Source organism: Microcaecilia unicolor, chromosome 13, assembly GCF_901765095.1.
Source record: "Microcaecilia unicolor chromosome 13, aMicUni1.1, whole genome shotgun sequence".
Lineage (NCBI taxonomy): Eukaryota > Metazoa > Chordata > Amphibia > Gymnophiona > Siphonopidae > Microcaecilia > Microcaecilia unicolor.
Window position 1 is genome coordinate 11,067,991 of NC_044043.1, and position 16,738 is coordinate 11,084,728.

The 16,738-nt window shown below is 42.4% G+C and overlaps 1 protein-coding gene across 1 annotated transcript in view; it reads right to left on the reverse strand.

The window, feature by feature from the left end:
- The window catches only part of CUX1 (cut like homeobox 1), an 804,986-nt gene that overhangs the window by 730,240 nt on the left and 58,008 nt on the right, over window positions 1-16,738 (reverse strand). Inside the window, 1 exon segment of the mRNA XM_030186246.1 lies at window positions 5,514-5,624. Within this exon segment, the coding sequence (XP_030042106.1) occupies window positions 5,514-5,624 (111 nt within the window).

Genomic DNA, 16,738 nt, shown 5'->3' on the forward strand with positions numbered 1-16,738 from the left:
GGTACCCACATGTACCAAGACAGCGGACTCCTCCCCAGCACTATCTAAAATCCTATCTAGGTGACGCGTGAGGTCCGCCACCTTCGCACCAGGCAGGCAAGTCACCAGGCGATCCTCACGTCCACCAGCCACCCAGCTATCTATATGCCTAATGAGCGACCTTGAGGGCATGATTGACCCATTTGAGGTCGAGAACCGGTCGAAAGGCATCTCTTTTTTTGTTTGGGAACTACAAAGTAAATGAAATAACGTCCCAACCGCCTCTTGGCTGACGGTACCGGAAAGACAGCTCCTAAATCCAGCAGACTGCTGAGCGTCAAACAAATCACTGTTCACTTATACGAGTTCCCACATGAGGATTCCAAGAAAAAAATCTGGGACAGGAGAGGCCAATTCTAATTTGTAACCATCTCGAGTGATATCGAGGACCCACTGCTCTGAAGTTATGCAGGCCCACTTTTTGAAAAACAGTGACAGCCGTACGCCAATTGGGTCCGGAGAGAGACCCAGCACCTATGGGGTATGAGAAACTAAGGAGGGAAGCCGGCCCGCAGAGGGAGCCGGACATCTGTCTGAGTGAAAGGACTAGCAAGATTGATAGCGCTAATGCTGCTGGGAGAACCCCAGTCATCCCAGTCTATATCAACAAGTATCCCAGAAACCAGGGATGTGGAGTCGGTACAAAAATCCTTCGACTCCTCAGTTTATGGTACCTCCGACTTCTCAGTTTTTAATATGTATTTTTTTTGCATGTTGACTGAAAGAGTGCAGCATGCAAGGCTGCATGTTAATGTTTGGGTTTAAAATCTATGTCATTGTGACTTTTTATTTTATTGATTAAAGAAACTATAAATATTCATTAATCCTAAAGTTTAAACAAAAAAACACACATAAAAAAAACGTTATGTTTATTGTTTTTTTTATCAAGTATAAAGTCATCATAGCATTAGCAAGTATAAAAATCTGGAACAACCACAACCTTTGGAAATTCTAGAACAACATCCTTTGGAAATTAGAACAAAATCAAAGTTAACCTACATAAACCAAAAACATTTGGAAAACCTAAAACAACTTAAACTTGGCATATATAGCTGTAGAATAGCTGTTAAACATAATCCAAAATTAACTAATATATTGTTCTTAGAAACAGAATTGCTTCTGCCAGATCCTCCTTCATAGAAGCCCTTAAATCTGATTTGATTATTTTCAGTGCTGAAAACAGTCTTTCAACACTGACTTGGGTGGGTGGCATTGCTGTTACGGTTCTAGCTGCATCACTGACAATCTCTGGATAAACAATGATGGCTTCTTCTATAGTCAGTTTTGATGAGCTGTCAAACTTTTCCACTTCTTTTAATCCTTTAAAAAAAAGACTCTTGCATGAATTTCTTTATATGGACATTTACAGGTTGCTTTTCCATGCTTAACCGACATCGCTTTGCTTTTGAAGCTTCCATTTTGTCCAAATAGGCTTGAAAATTCTCTTCTCCATTTGAAGAGGATGAACCTGAGTTACCATTACCACCGGTATTTATAGCTTTAGCTTCATCCAGTGGTTTATGAGTTTCATGTAGCAACCCTTTCATGCGAACTGCTATGTCATAGAGTGCCTGTTTTCCTGTGGCAATTTGGTCACTGCTCAACAAAATTCGGCTCATTGGATCAACATAAATAGCAGCTAAGAGAATTTGATTATCCAGCAAGAGCTCCTCTCTTTTCCTCATTGAAGATACAATGCCATCAGCAATTAACCCCCCACTTTTGTTAAGGTTATATATCAAGCCCTTCCATTCCAAGAAGAATTTACCTGGTGTTAAATCTTCATATTGCAGCTTCTTGGTAACAGCAAAAGGGTAAGAAAGTAGCCTAATTCTGTAACTTGAGCCCACTGGTTTTCTTTTAATGAAACATTTACATTGTCCAGTTCTTCAAGGAAGTCTTTTAGTTCAAGCAAACGCTTTATCATCAAGTGCTTCCCCAGCGTGTTGCTTGATCCAAAATGGCTCCTTTTCCAGCACGTCTCTTCAGAATAGCATCTGTTTTAGGGATCCTGGCTGCAACAGCTACTTGCCTCAACTTGCTAATTAGTGTAGCCGCATGACGATCCTTCAATCCATCTCTTATTGCTAGTTGCAGAGTATAAACAGCACAACGCATATGTTGAATGGTAATAAGCTTAGATGCTTCTTCAGCAATATCATCCAAACTTTCACAGCTTTCTTGAATTGCAGAACTGTCATCTTCTGATATTTGTATGCTGCTTTCTTTATCAACTTCCTTCATTTTTTCAATTGTGCTTAACATATTTGAAGCATTATCAGTTACAATACATAGAATGTGTTCCTTTTTAATTTCAAAATCTTCTAAAACACCTTCCACTAACTTCTGCAGATACTCACTGGTATGATGTGCCTGAGTGTCCTTTACTCCTAATGTCCGGGTTATTGTTTTTTTGTTTTCATCAGCAAATCTAACATTAATTGCAAAATAATTGACTCTGTGACGTGTGCATGCATCCATTTTAATAAAGACAAAACGTCCCTTCAGACTTTTTCTTAGTTCTTCCTTCTTACATTTGGCCTCTTCAAGTATAAGATTCCTTATACTTTCTCGTTCTAGAGAAACTCCAAGCTTTTTAGCCATTTCTCCATTTAAGCCTAAAAGGGCTGGTTGTGAAAAAAAAAAAGATAGTGGTATACTATTCTTTACTGCCATTTCAATGATGTGGTTTTTGAATTGTTCTGGTGTCATTGTTATAGTAACTTTGTCAGCTGTAAAAAATCTTGATAGTTGTGTCTGGCCTCCAGTAGATTTCTGATCTTTTATTGACCCTGAAGTAGATGGAATGTTTTTCATTGCTATCTTTCTCATTCACAGCTTCTAACACTTTAGGATGGAAACGCTGCAAGTGTCTTTTTAAATTTGATGCTCTTGTAGGTGCATTTTTTTTCATAACCACTGAAACTGCTAATTTTTGCATCACATGCTTTTTCACCATCATCATCTTCTATAATACATTGACATACATAATGTTTCCCATCTGTTGATATTGTAAAGTGTTCATAAACAGCAGACTTTGTCATGTTTCCTGACATTCTTTTTGCCATTGTGAATGGTGTGCCACTTCCACTAAAATATAAAGCTCTTCTTGCAGAGAGAGAGAGGAAGTTGGGTGGAGTCTCTCTGCTGCCTTATCTGTGTGTGCTGAATGATCTTCTCTTGGAGCTTAAGTTCACTGTGGGGTCAGAGAGGAGGTGCTCTACAGCAGGTCAGGAAATGCAAAGGGAGACTGAGCAGAGGGAAGCACTCCAGCAAAATAGTTCAGCTGGACTTCACACTAGTGAAACAAATAGGTACTAAGCTTTATTCACAGCAGAAAAATACTTTATTCAAATGTATGAGGAGTCGGAGTCGGTACATTTTTGCCGACTCCAACTCCGACTCAATGTACCCAAAATTGCTGCCAACTCCAACTCCACAGCCCTGCCAGAAACGAGGACAGAATGTCCCTGTCTTAGGGGAAGGCTTCGCCCTATCCTCAGGCAGATGAGACTTCAAGTCACTAGGTCCTTTACCAATTTCTCCAAGTCCTCCCCAAAAAGCAAACAGCCTTTAAATGGCAGTTTCATCAAACACTGTTTCGACACCGTGTCTGCCACCCAGTGGCACAGCCACAAAGAGCGGCAAGCAGTGACCATCACAGCCATCTTCGCCAACGCGCGAATGAGATCATACAGGAAATCCGACACACAGGTGAGCCCCAATTCCATATCGGGTAGCTCCAAAGGGGCCAAGGCCTTGGTGTCTTGGAAAGAATCTGCCAAACTGCTGGACCCAACTGAGACAGTGGCAGTATACGAACTGCAAACAGCTGCCTGCAAGGACAGCAGAGACACCTCAAAAGAAAGCCCGAGCAGGGCCTCGGACTTTCTATTCTGAACATCTTTTAAGGCTATGCCGCCCTCTACCAGCAACAGTGACCACCGCCACCAAGGAGTCCACCCTAGGCAAAATCAGCTTCTCTAATTTTGCCTGCTCCAGCGGATACAGACGGGCCCATAGCTTTGGCCACTCGCAAAGGCACATCGGGCATGGAACACTGTGCTAAAATCATTTCATGCATAGCCGCATGCACCGGAAAAGCCCAAGGGGGCCACCGAGTGCTGGACATCTTAGGATTGGTCGCAACCAAGATAGAGAAGTCCGGTTCCACAATATTTTAAACCTGGAGGGCCTTAGTAATAAAATATGCCAATTCCTTCCAATGGAAGACCTGCACCATGGACAGATCCATCCACCTCCTCTTGGAGAATTTTCCCCTCCTTCTAGTCTCCCTCCAACTGGGAGGCAATAGAAGGGTCCAAAGGAGCCCTTTTAGTTTCGGAAGGGGGAAGAGGAACTACCAAACCTGTCTCTGATATAGAATCACAATGCCACCTTTTAGGCAGCGGAATCCACCCCTGAAACCTGGCGAGAACACCCACCGGGGCTCCAGGTAGACCTGACAACTTCAAAAGATAGGCGTGGTACAAAAGCAAATTGAATTTGGAAGAAAAGGGATCCAACCCTTTCGCCCGCCACCCTTCCAACTGTAAGGCTGCAGAAGCAGGAGATAGGCTGGCCATGCTAGGTGCGTCAGAAAAATTCAAAGCTGGCTCTGACTCACGGCTCAAAATGGCTGCCGACATGCCACCCAAAAAGGGGGAAATGGCACGCGGGAAGCCAGCTCCCTCCACTTATGCAGGAACAGTGCAGCCCCCAAGACAAAGACCCGACACTGCTCGCCGCTTCCCACAGCGGGAGCAGCACTTAACCGGCTCCTCAGTCGTAAGAAGCGCTCAGGGATCGAGACTGCTGTCACAATAACCACTACCGTGACAATATTCACTCACAGAATGAGGAGCTCCTGCCTGGAAGTCAGAAAGCTGCTGCACTCAATTCTCTCCAGCACGATTGCACACTATCAATGTCTCTACCGACAGCCGGGACCAAGGGAGAACCCAGTCAACCGGCACGAACCGTAGCTTTTTTTTTTTTTTTTTAAACAAGTGATGAGAAGAAAGAGTCAAGGAGAGGAATCAGTGCCAGGTGCAGGAGGGACCTGGGGTGAGCTGTACTCCCCAAAGACGGCACCACTCAGCCACACCCCCGCCAGCTACACTGAACCCCAAAGGCAAGGAGTTACCAGCAGAAGAAATCAGGACCTGGTAAAGAGCAGTCTACTCACCTGCTGGAAATAGAGAATGCTGAATGACCAGGAGCTATCCATCACATGAGGCACTTCAGTTCAGTGTTCTCTATCTCCACATCCTAGTAAATGGTCACAACCCACTAGTCTCTGGATTCATCTGCTGCTAGTGCTAAGGAATTGTGAGTTTTCATTATGTTACAAATCAAATAATTTTGCAGTTTTGTTGTTAATTACAAGTGCCAACACAATGAAAATTGTTTTAAATTCACATAAAAATATTAGAGCTGTCAAATACATCTCAGTAGGTATTTCCTTAACTCACCTCAGGAGTGTTTTTCTTGAATTCACGGCTTTGATCAATAAGCTTTTTTCTAGACTGTTCACTTTCATCTTGTCGGTTAGCCAATATTGTTGCTGTGGAATCGAGCTCTCTCTGTTGAAATCAAGTAATATTATAAGATTAACAAAGAAATGTAGAATATATTGGCAAAGAAATACTATAAGGTCCTTCTAGTCAGCCCATTTTCCCTTCCTCCTGCAGTTCTACTGATTCTAAGACTATTTATTTTAATTTGACCTAGTGTAATTTACATGTTATAAACGAGAAAAGAAACAAAAATACAGATGTAATGCATAGAAACATTTTTAAAAAATAACCCTTGATATCCACAAAACATTCACATTAACAGGAATCATCTTTGCTTCTCCCACAGATTTGCTGAGCTCCAACAAAAGGTGTTTTCTCTCTCTGCCATCCACATTCTTTCATATATCTACCACACAGAATCTACCTCTTCATTTGTCATCACATGATCCCCTTGTTCTGGAATTTCTTTTCCTTGAAAAAAATTCTTGCAACCTGTACTTTATGAAAATGGTTTTGCAGGTACCCACAGTTGTGAAAAATATGCACGTACTTTTTACTCCATGAATTTAGCAGAATTTTGAAGTGATGCACATACATGTACTTTCACTTATAAAATTAACCCAAGAGAACTTTGTGCGCATATTTAAACCTATTAAATTGTATGCACAGTGCACTCCATTTAAGTGCACGTCGGATAAGCACATGCTCTGATTAACTGCATGTCGAACTTCAGTCCCGTTTTTAGTGCCATCAATTACTATGGGGACAAACGTTGGTTTAGCACACCACTGATAAGTGCAAGATTCGCTTATATGCATGGTTTAAGACCGCTCCTCTGCAGCAAAGACTCTGCATAAGCGCACGCACGGAATATGGAAGCCGATTGGCACGTGACAAAGGGGCTGTAAATTTGAAATCTCGTTGGTTAACTCCCACAGGCAGAATAAGCGAAAGAACATTGTTAGAGTGTACACTGGAGTCGTTGTCGTGCAACTGTAAGACTAACACTGGCTGAACAAATAGAAGTTCTTAAAAAATTAGAAAACAAACAAAGTCAAGCATCTATTGCTAAAGAATATGGTGTCAATCCTAGTCAATTTTCATGCATCTTGTGTCACGATTGTGGCAGTGACCCCTCTTTGACTCACCTTATTTCCGATGGTCAGCTTCTGAGCTGGCTCCTGTCTGCATTATTGTTTCTTTCCTGCGTGTTTCAAGCCTCAATTTGGTGTTCAGTGTGTTTCCTGCCTCTATCCTGTTTATAAAGAAGTGGTGGACTTTCATTCACGGCCTTTGCAATGCCAAAGGTCTCCAGGTTAGTCCATGTGCAGTGTAGCACTTCTGCATTGTTCTAGTCTGTGTGCCCGTGGGCACTTCTGTCTTGATTTCTTGTTTAGGGTGACTGTGTGCACTTCTGCTTCTGTTCTTTGTCTGTCTGTGTGGGTCAGTTTTGTGCCCTTCCTAGTCTGCCTTGCTTGTTCTAGTCCCCTCTACCTTCAGCTTCAGCCTTAGTTCTGTTTGTCTGTGTGGGTCAGCTTTGTGTCTGTCCTGTTTGCCTTTAGCTTCAGTTCCCATCCTGCTTGTGTCTGCCCTACAAGCCTTCAGCTTTAGTTCTGACCCTGCTTATGTCTGCCCAGTTTGAGAATCCTGTTCCAGCCAAGCTTGTTTGAGAATCCTGAATCCTGCTTAAGTATCCTGAATCCTGTTGTTCCAGCATTGTCTATCTACAGCTTCAGCTCTAGTCCTGTCTGTTCCAGAACTGCCTGCCAAGCCAAGTCCGTTCCAGCATCCGGTTCTTGCCAAGCCAAGTCCATTCCAGCCTCCAGTCAAGCCAAGCCAAGTCCATTCCAGCCTCCAGTCAAGCCAAGCCAAGACCGTTCCACAATCCAGCTCCATCCTTGCTTGTTAGTCCAGTCCTGGTTGGGGGGTTTGCCTCCTGCTGCCGCTCAACAACAGTAGACCAAGGGATCACATTGTTCCAGAGTCCGTGACTGTTTAAAGCCTGGGACCGTGACATCTTGAAGCAGAAAGATCAGCTTCTGGAAGACTGGCAAAACAATGCAAATCCACAATGGAAACAAAAATGGGCGGGAAAAGCTGAAGATGAAGAAGGTGCTCTTCTTTGGTGATTTTCTCAAGTCAGGAGCAGATAGTTTCCTGTCAGTGGTCCACTGCTTATGGAGAAAGCTAATCAGCTAGCTTTAAGTCTTGGACTAACTGAATTCAAAGCCACTGTTGGATGGTTGGAAAGATGGAAGGAGAGGAACAAGATAAAATTCAAGAAACAACATGGTGAAAAACAAGACGCTGACGACTTTGGTGCTGAAAATTGGGTTGTTTCAGTTATTCCTACCATCTTGAACGAGTTTGCACCTTGTGACATTTTCAATGCTGATGAAAATGGTCTCTACTGGCGAGCGATTCCTGATGGAACACTTGCATTCAAACAAGCTGAAACTACAGGAAGTAAAATGTCAAAGGACCGACTGACGATCCTCCTTTGCTGCAATATGGATGGGAGTGAGAAGTTGGAACCACTCGTCATTGGAAAGAGCAAACAGCCCCGTTGCTTCAAGAATGTTAAGCGACTTCCTGTGTCATACGAGGCTAACACAAATTCATGGATGACGGGGGAAATTTGGAAGCAGTGGCTAAAGAAGTTAGACACTAGAATGCGGGCTCAAAAGCGTCAGATTTTGTTGCTTTGTGATAATTGTGCTGCACACAGGGATGATATCAGGCTGTCTAACGTCAAGGTGGTCTTCCTGCCACCAAACACTACCTCTCTGATCCAACCTATGGATCAGGGCATAATAGCCAATTTCAAACAACATTATCGGGCTCTTGTGCTACGTCGTCTGATGAGCGTTATGGATGACCAGACTGGCAAGGATAAACATGCTGTTGAACTGGCTTGTAATCTATCACTGTTGGATTCCCTACATATGCAGAAAGAAGCCTGGAATCATCTAACACAGGCAACCATTGTGAACTGCTACAAGCGGGCAAGCTTTGCTAAGGATGTGGAGAGGGACGAAACAGATCCAGCTGTTGCAAACGCGTCAGATGAACAGGCTATTGGCATCCCAGTCGGTGTTACTGAAGAGGAGTTTCATCGCTACATAGCTGTTGATTACGATCTACAAACAGCTGATGACAGCACTGATTATCAAGATATGCGCCTACATGTAGGAAACGGCAGATGATGAAACAGATGATGAAATGAGCAGCGAGGCACATGCTGACGAAATTCAACAACCTCCTGTCACTTTTGCAAGAGCGCTGGAGAGTCTCAACACCGTGCGGGCCTATCTGGAGACCACTGGATGTCAGTGCTATGACAGTTTTTACCGTCTGCCAGACATAGTCCATGGAACTCACAAACACAAGACCGTACAGAGGACTATGACTGATTACTTCAAGTAAGCCTAACGTCAGTTAACGGAGACTATATACTGTACATATAATAAACAGTACTGTACATATGTTTATCAGATGTCAAGCTTCTTTGGGTCACAACGGTTAAGTGCACGCTCCGGTTAACTGCATGTATTTCTCTGGTCCCAGACCCTTGCACTTAAGCGGATTGCACTGTATTTGGAAAGTGCATTAATTCCAGACTCCGCTCCTTCTACCTCGCCGCACCTTATGCCTGGAATAGGCTTCCTGAGCCATTACGTCTAGCTCCATCCCTGGCTGCCTTCAAATCCGGGCTAAAGGCCTACCTGTTTGATGCTGCTTTCGACTCCTGACTTGTAACTTTTATCTTATCCTTATGTGTCCTTCTGTCTGTGCTTCCCTTCTCCTTTTTGGTCCTGTCTGTTTGTCCTGATTTAGATTGTAAGCTCTTTTGAGCAGGGACTGTCTTCTTCATGTTCAATTGTAAAGCGCTGCATACGACTGGTAGCGCTATAGAAGTGATTTATAGTAGTAGTAGTAGTAGTAGTAGTAAATGACAATGCTGCTTTATGTTTTTTTGCCTGAAATGAGAGAAAAAAATTCAGGCTTTTCCCTCTTTCGAAAGTGTGTGCATTATTCAAGAACAGGGCATGCTACAAGAGTTCACACTATTTCTCAATAGCACACACAATTCACAAACAGTGTGCATAACTTCAGAAAATTCCCATAGACAACACAGGAAACGAAACAAAAATATTTAGGCTGCACATCCCTAGTATGTATATGTGTTTTGAATTTTCAATTGTATACATCTATTTATTCTGCAAGAGATGTGGCTGAATTCAACCCCCTACCCACCCTCAGCCCTTCCCCTAGGGGTGTCTTTTCAAAGTACAAATACATTTGTGAGCATACAGGCACAACATACATAAGTTTACCTCCAAGTAGTTCAGGCAATTTTGTGAAATCCTGTTTCTATGAGTAAAGCAGTATTTTACCTACAGAAATGACTTTGAAATTTGCTCTCCATTTTATTAATATCCTTCTCTGCCTCCTCCCCTCTAAGTCATGATTCTTCCCTTTAAGATATACATATTTAGGTATTTAAGACTCAGCTTATAGGTCTCATGGAACAAACTAAACTATTTTAGTAAATTAAGGAAAAATAAGGGGCTCTTTTACTAAAGGGCTGCCACGTAGTAATGGGCTTGCCATGTGGCAAATCGGAACTACTGCACGCCTAACGCAGCCTCTGGCAGTATTTTCACCCCCAACACACGGCATTTCCACAGGAGGTTACCCGGCGGTAACCAGTTCTCCCACGCTACCAGGTTAGCGTGGGAGCAGTTACCGCCACCTCAATGGGTGGCGGTAAGTGCTCCCCACAAAATGGATGCACAGTAAGTGCAAACTTACCACACGCCATTTCTTTATTCGGGTTTTTTACCCACTGCGGTAAAAAGGGCTTCAACATGTGGCAAAAACATCTGCCACCGGTAGCGCAGGGCCCCTTTAACCGCAGCTTAGTAAAAGGGCCCCTAAGAGAGGTGCTGCTGTTAAGATCTATGACAACTATGGATAAGGATCCCATGGATCACTACTTGAGAACCTTAAAGACGCCCCCCCTCTCCAGGATCCACAAGTACTGTCTCTTTCACAATTCTACGTGGTTTCCAAAGTAACATACACAATAAAATCAAACAAAACATAAGTTAACATGTTGACCACAAAAAAGTATAAAAATAAAATATACAAGCAGCAATTAAGCACAAAATTCATCGTAGCAAATACTCTAAAAAATAGTGTAAACCTAAATATCAGCAAATGCCCCAGTAAACATATATGCTTTTCAGTTGTTTTCTATATTGCACAATAGAACAAATTTTTTGCAGTGTTTCTGTATCAATTCAGTCGGCAGTATACATAGCAAGCAATAAGAAAACTGCATGATTCAGTAAGTAGAAGTCACAAACGATTTAACAACTAAGAAAATGAAACATCAAAAATCAGTGAAAGTCAGCTCATTCAGGACAGGAAATTATTTCCAATCCCTGTCTTTGTGTGTGCACGGTACATTGTGTGGGTGTGTTGGCTCTGTTTTTGTTTGTGACAGGAGAGTTGAGAAAAAGGAGACAGATAGTTTAAAACACAACAGTAGGTGACGGCAGAAAAACACCTGTACGGTCCATCCAGTCTATCCAACAAGATAAACTCATATGCGCTACTTATATCTGACCTTGATTTGTATCTACCATTTTCAGGGTACAGACCGTAGAAGTCTGCCCAGTACTAGCCCCGCCTCCCAACCACCGGTGCTGTTACCCAATCTTCGCTAAGCTTCTGAGGATCCATTCCTTCATGTTCATCCCACGCATTTTTGAATTCTGTTACCGTTTTCATCTCCACCACCTCCTGCGGGAGGGCATTCCAAGTATCCACAACTCTCTCCGTGAAAAAAAGGAGCAATTCCCTGACTGCTGTTTCACGGTATGAAAGTTTCTATGCTGCAAAAGCTGGAACTGCTTCTATGATAGAAATGCACCAAGTTTTTTGGTAAGAATTTATTTCTCTGGAATCCACGGTCTGATCTGACCCATTTTGAAATGATGTGTCTTTTCATGGCTTTTCCCAATGCTAAATTTGGTCATATTTCGTTGACTTTCTAAAGTTATTTTGTTCTAAGACTGACCAAAGACATTCTCAACCCAAGTGCAGAGTGATGCACTTAGGTTGCAGAAACTCAAAAGAGATGTACAAGATTGGAGGAAAGAAACCAATAAGCACAGTTCAGAAGAGACACCTTGAGATGGCAGTGCCCGAGAATCTCAAGGCGGTGAAACAACGTGAGAAAGCAGTGCCTGTAGCTAGAAGGATGCTAGGCTACCTAGAGAGAAGTATAACCAGCAGAAGAAAGGAAGTCTTGATGTCCCTGGACAAGTTGTTGGTGAGGCCCCACTTGGGAGCATTTTGCTCACTTTTAGAAGCCATATCTTGCTAAGGACATAAAAAGATTAAGTGATTCAGATAAAAGCAATGAGGACCCAAATATGTACACCCTAGAAGAAGGGAAGGATGGGGGTGATATGATACGTACATTTGAATGTTTGAAAGCTATTGATGTGAAAAACAAACCTTTTCCAGAGAGGGATAAGCGGTAGACCTAGAGATCATGAATTTGGGTTGTAGGGGGATCAACTTGGGAGTAATGTTTGGAGGTAGTCTTTCACAGAGAGGGTGGTGGATGCCTGGAATGCCCTCCTGTGGGAGGCAGTAGAGATGGAGATGGTGGCGGAGTTTGAGGATGCATAGGATAAGCAAAAAGGATTCCTATATAGAAAGAGAAGAGAATCTTGCCAGGTACTTGTGACCTATATTGGACACTTTTGGAAACAGAATACTGGGCTTGATGTACTTCGGTCTGTACCAGCATGGCAACACTTATGTATTTATGTAACCATGTTTAAGCAGCAAATCCACTACTTGGGAAGTAAGGCTACTGACAAGCAGACTTCTATGGTCTGTTTCCCCAATCATGGCTAGATAGATATAGTTGGGACTGGAGCAGGCTTTTGGCAACTTCAGTAATTTAAAATTAAGCCAGTGCCGGGCAGACTTTTACAGCCAATGCCCTGAAAATAGCAAGAACAGCTCAAGATCAAGTATGCATATATTATCATATACTAGGAGTTTATTCTGTTGGGTAGACTGGTGGACTATGCAGGTCTTTATCTGCCATCATCTACAATGTTAATGTATATAATTATTCTATTTATTTGAGCATATTTGTTGTGGTAAAATTATGTCTTACCTGATGATTTTCTTTCCTTTAACCGCAGCAGATGAATCCAGGAACTGGTGGGTTATGTCCGTCTACCAGAAGGTGGAGACAGAAATAAACAGAACTGAAGGCAGTGATGCCAGGCGGCCAGTCACTTTCTCAGTTAGTACATGTCATTTGTAAACAGTAACCAAGGCAAGAAGAAGAAAAAACAAGTAGAACTTAGTAACTATCCTCACTATCAAAAAACAGAAAACCAAATAACGGAACATGAAGCAGATTCCGCTTGTCCTATGAACGGAAATTCGTACAGTGTTGACATCTCTGAATCTGTAAGAGAGAACACGGAATGAAAAATGCACAATTCGCACGGGAAAACGAACAAAGTTGGCTCAGTTAGGGAGGGATCCTGGATTCATCTGCTGCGGTTAAAGGAAAGAAAATTATCAGGTAAGACATAAAATTTTATCTTCCTTGTCAACTGCAGCAGAATCATCCAGGAACTGGTGGGATGTACCAAAGCAATCCTTAAGTAGGGTGGGTAGCTGACGCTCCCTGAGCAAACACTTTCGCCCCGAAATGCGAATCTTCTCGAGCAGCTACATCCAGTCTGTGATGCTTTGCGAAGGTATGACAGGAAGCCTAAGTAGCTGCGCGACAGATCTCATCCAGAGATATAATAGAAGTCTCTGCCAAAGAGGTCGCCTGCGCCCAAATAGCATGGGCCTTCAAAGCTGGCAGAGGCATCTGACCGTGCAAAATATATGCCGACACAATGGTCTCCTTAATCCACTGAGAAAAGGAAGCCTTGGATGCCGCCTCCCCTCTCTTTGCAACATAAAAAAGCACAAAGAGATAATCAGTGACGAAAAAAAAGTAGAGACTTACAGATATTGGAAGAGCACTCTCCACACATCCAAAAAACGAAGAAACACAAATTCTTACAGATAATCTTCCCTTCGAAACTAAGGAAGATAGAGTCTGAGATGAAAGGCCCAGACTACCTTAGGCAAAAACGACGGTACCGTCCAAATAGAGAACCCGGCCTCAGAAAAAGAATCTCGGCAAGACAAGGCCTGAATTTCCGAAATCCGCCGAGCTGAAGTAATGGCCACCAAAAACACCCTTCAATGCTCTCTCTTTTCTTGTGCTCGAGTTTATTTGTTGCATTTGTATCCCACCTTATCCCACCTCTTTGCAGGCTCAAAGTGGCTTACAATACATCATGAGTAGTGGAGGAATGTTAGTAAATAAACATTTAGTATTACAGAGTATTGGTCAGCATGATGATAAGTAAACAAAGTTATAGCATACAAGCAGATATTTGAGAAACAGTTCTAAACATAGATAGCGAGTTGTGAATATTCACATTGGTTGATCTTTGTGGTATGCTTTATTAAAGAGATGGGTCTTCAGTAATATGCGGAAGTTCGTTCTTTCGTAGATCGATTTTAAGCTGCGCGGCAGTGCGTTCCATAACTGTGTGCTCAGGTAGCTAAAGTTTGACGCATGCATTAGTTTGTATTTCATTCCCTTGCAGCTGGGGAAGTGTAGATCAAGGAATGTGCGGGATGATCTTTTGGCATTCCTAGGTGTAGGTCTATCAGGTCAGACATATAAGCTGGTGCGTCTCCATGGATGATTTTGTGAACTAGTGAGCATATTTTGAACGTGATGTGTTCCTTAAGTGGGAGCCAGTGTAGTTTTTCTCGTAAAGGCTTGGCACTTTCAAATTTTGGTTTGCCAAATATGAGTCTAGCTGCAGTGTTCTGGGCTGTCTGTAGTTTCTTGATTACTTGTTCTTTGCAGCCGGCAAATAGTGTGTTGCAGTAGTCTAGATGACTGAGCACCACTGATTGTACCAGGTTGTGGAGTTCAGAAACATTTATTAAAAACCACATTTTAAAAGACACAAGGAAGGATGATGAATATCACAACAAGTATTTCATGTTGACTAAACAAAAAGCCAGAGACACATTAGGATTCTCTACTGAGAAACTAGTTCTTAAAGGTTACTTATTTGTTTACTCCACCTTTAACAACCTGCAAAATAAAAAGGCACTTTTAAATAACTAAGACAAGACTAGTCTTGAATTTTTCAATTAATAACACCAGTATCAGTTGTGGGGGAAGGGAATTCTACAGTGTAGAGGCAACACATCTAATACAATAATACGAGAGCTGTCTAACCTAGGCCTTGATAAATTTGCATTAGATCCAGGAGCCAGCATCTAAACATAAGTACATAAGTATTGCCAGACTGGGAAAGACAAAAGGTCCATCAAGCCCAGCATCCTGTTTCCAACAGTTGCCAAACCAGGTCACAAATACCTGGCAAGATCCCAAAAAAGTACAAAACATTTTACATTACTTATCCCAGAAATAGTGGATTTTCCCCTAGTGCATTTCATAATGGTCTATGGACTTTTCCTTTAGAAAGCCGGACAAACCTTTTTGAACTCCGCTAAGCTAACCGCCTTTACCACATTCTCTGGCAACCCATTCCAGAGTTCAATTATACGTTGAGTGAAGAAACATTTTCTCCAATTCATTTTAAATTTACTACATTGTAGCTTCATTGCATGCCCCATAGACCTAGTATTTTTGGAAAGCATAAACTGACGCTTCACATCTACCCGTTCAACTCCACTCATTATTTTATAGACCTCTATCATATCTCCCCTCAGAAGCCTTTTCTCCAAGCTGAAGAGCCCTAGCCGCTTTAGCCTTTCCTCAGAGGGAAGTCGTCCCATACCCTTTATCATTTTCGTTGCCCTTCTCTGCATCTTTTCTAATTCCATATCTTTTTTGAGATGCGGCGACCAGAACTGAACACAATATTCAAGGTGTGGTCGCACCATGGAGCGATACAAAGGCATTATAACATTTATTTATTTGTTGCCTTTGTATCCCACAATTTCCCACCTCTTTGCAGGCTCAATGTGGCTTACAATACATCATGAATAGTGGAAATGAGAAGAGAATAAACAATTGGTATTACAGAAGGATTTTGGGTTACATGATAATGATAAAGCATAGTAGTGAAATAGCAAGAAAGCATTATAAGACAGTTCTGGATACATGTGGGGTTTCACATGTTTTGATCTTTGTGATATGTCTTATCGAAAAGATAGGTCTTCAGTAGTTTGCGGAAGCTGGCTATTTCAGTGGTCATTTTTAGGTTGCGCGGTACCGCGTTCCAGAATTGTGTGCTCATCTGGAAAAGGTTGATGCGTGCATTAGTTTATATTTTAGACCTCTGCAGTTAGGGAAGTGAAGATTAAGGAATGTGTGGGATGATTTTTTGGCACTCATTTTTGTTTTCTATTCCATTTTGTCAGCTTCAAATACCATTCCCAGCACTGGTATCCCTCCCAAATATTCCTCGGTGAACACCGAACAAACGAATTCATTTAATCTCTCTGCTACGGCTTTGTCTTCTCCGATCGCTCCTTTTACTCCTCGGTCATCTAGCGGTCCAACCGATTCTTTTGCCGGCTTCCTATGTATTTTTGTCTCCAACGCAATCTCTTTTTTTTTTTTTCGAAGTCCCTCTTTGCCCTCCTTATCAGCGCTTTGCATTTGACTTGACATTCCTTATGCTGTTTCATATTATTTTCAGTCAGTTCCTTCTTCCATTTTCTGAAGGATTTTCTTTTAGCTTTAATAGCTTCCTTCACGTCACTTTTTAACCATGCCGCTTCTCCTTCCAAAGTTTCCTTAACTGTCCCCAGTGAAGTTTGGGGGGGGGGGGGGGAAGGTTAGAATCCCCTCAAATAATAGCAGTAGCTCTTCTAGAAACTGACTAGGGTATTTTTTTCCTCCTACTTGGTATGTGTGGGCAAAGAAACTTTAGTACTCAGTTCCTTAAGGTGCCTCTGCTAATCAGTGCAAAAGTCGATAGTCTCCCTTCCCAGAGCATGCTATCAGCTATGCGACAGTACCCTCTAGATAGGTGAACCAGAGGCATTTGACAACATGGTTAAAAGGTGAAGTGAAAAAG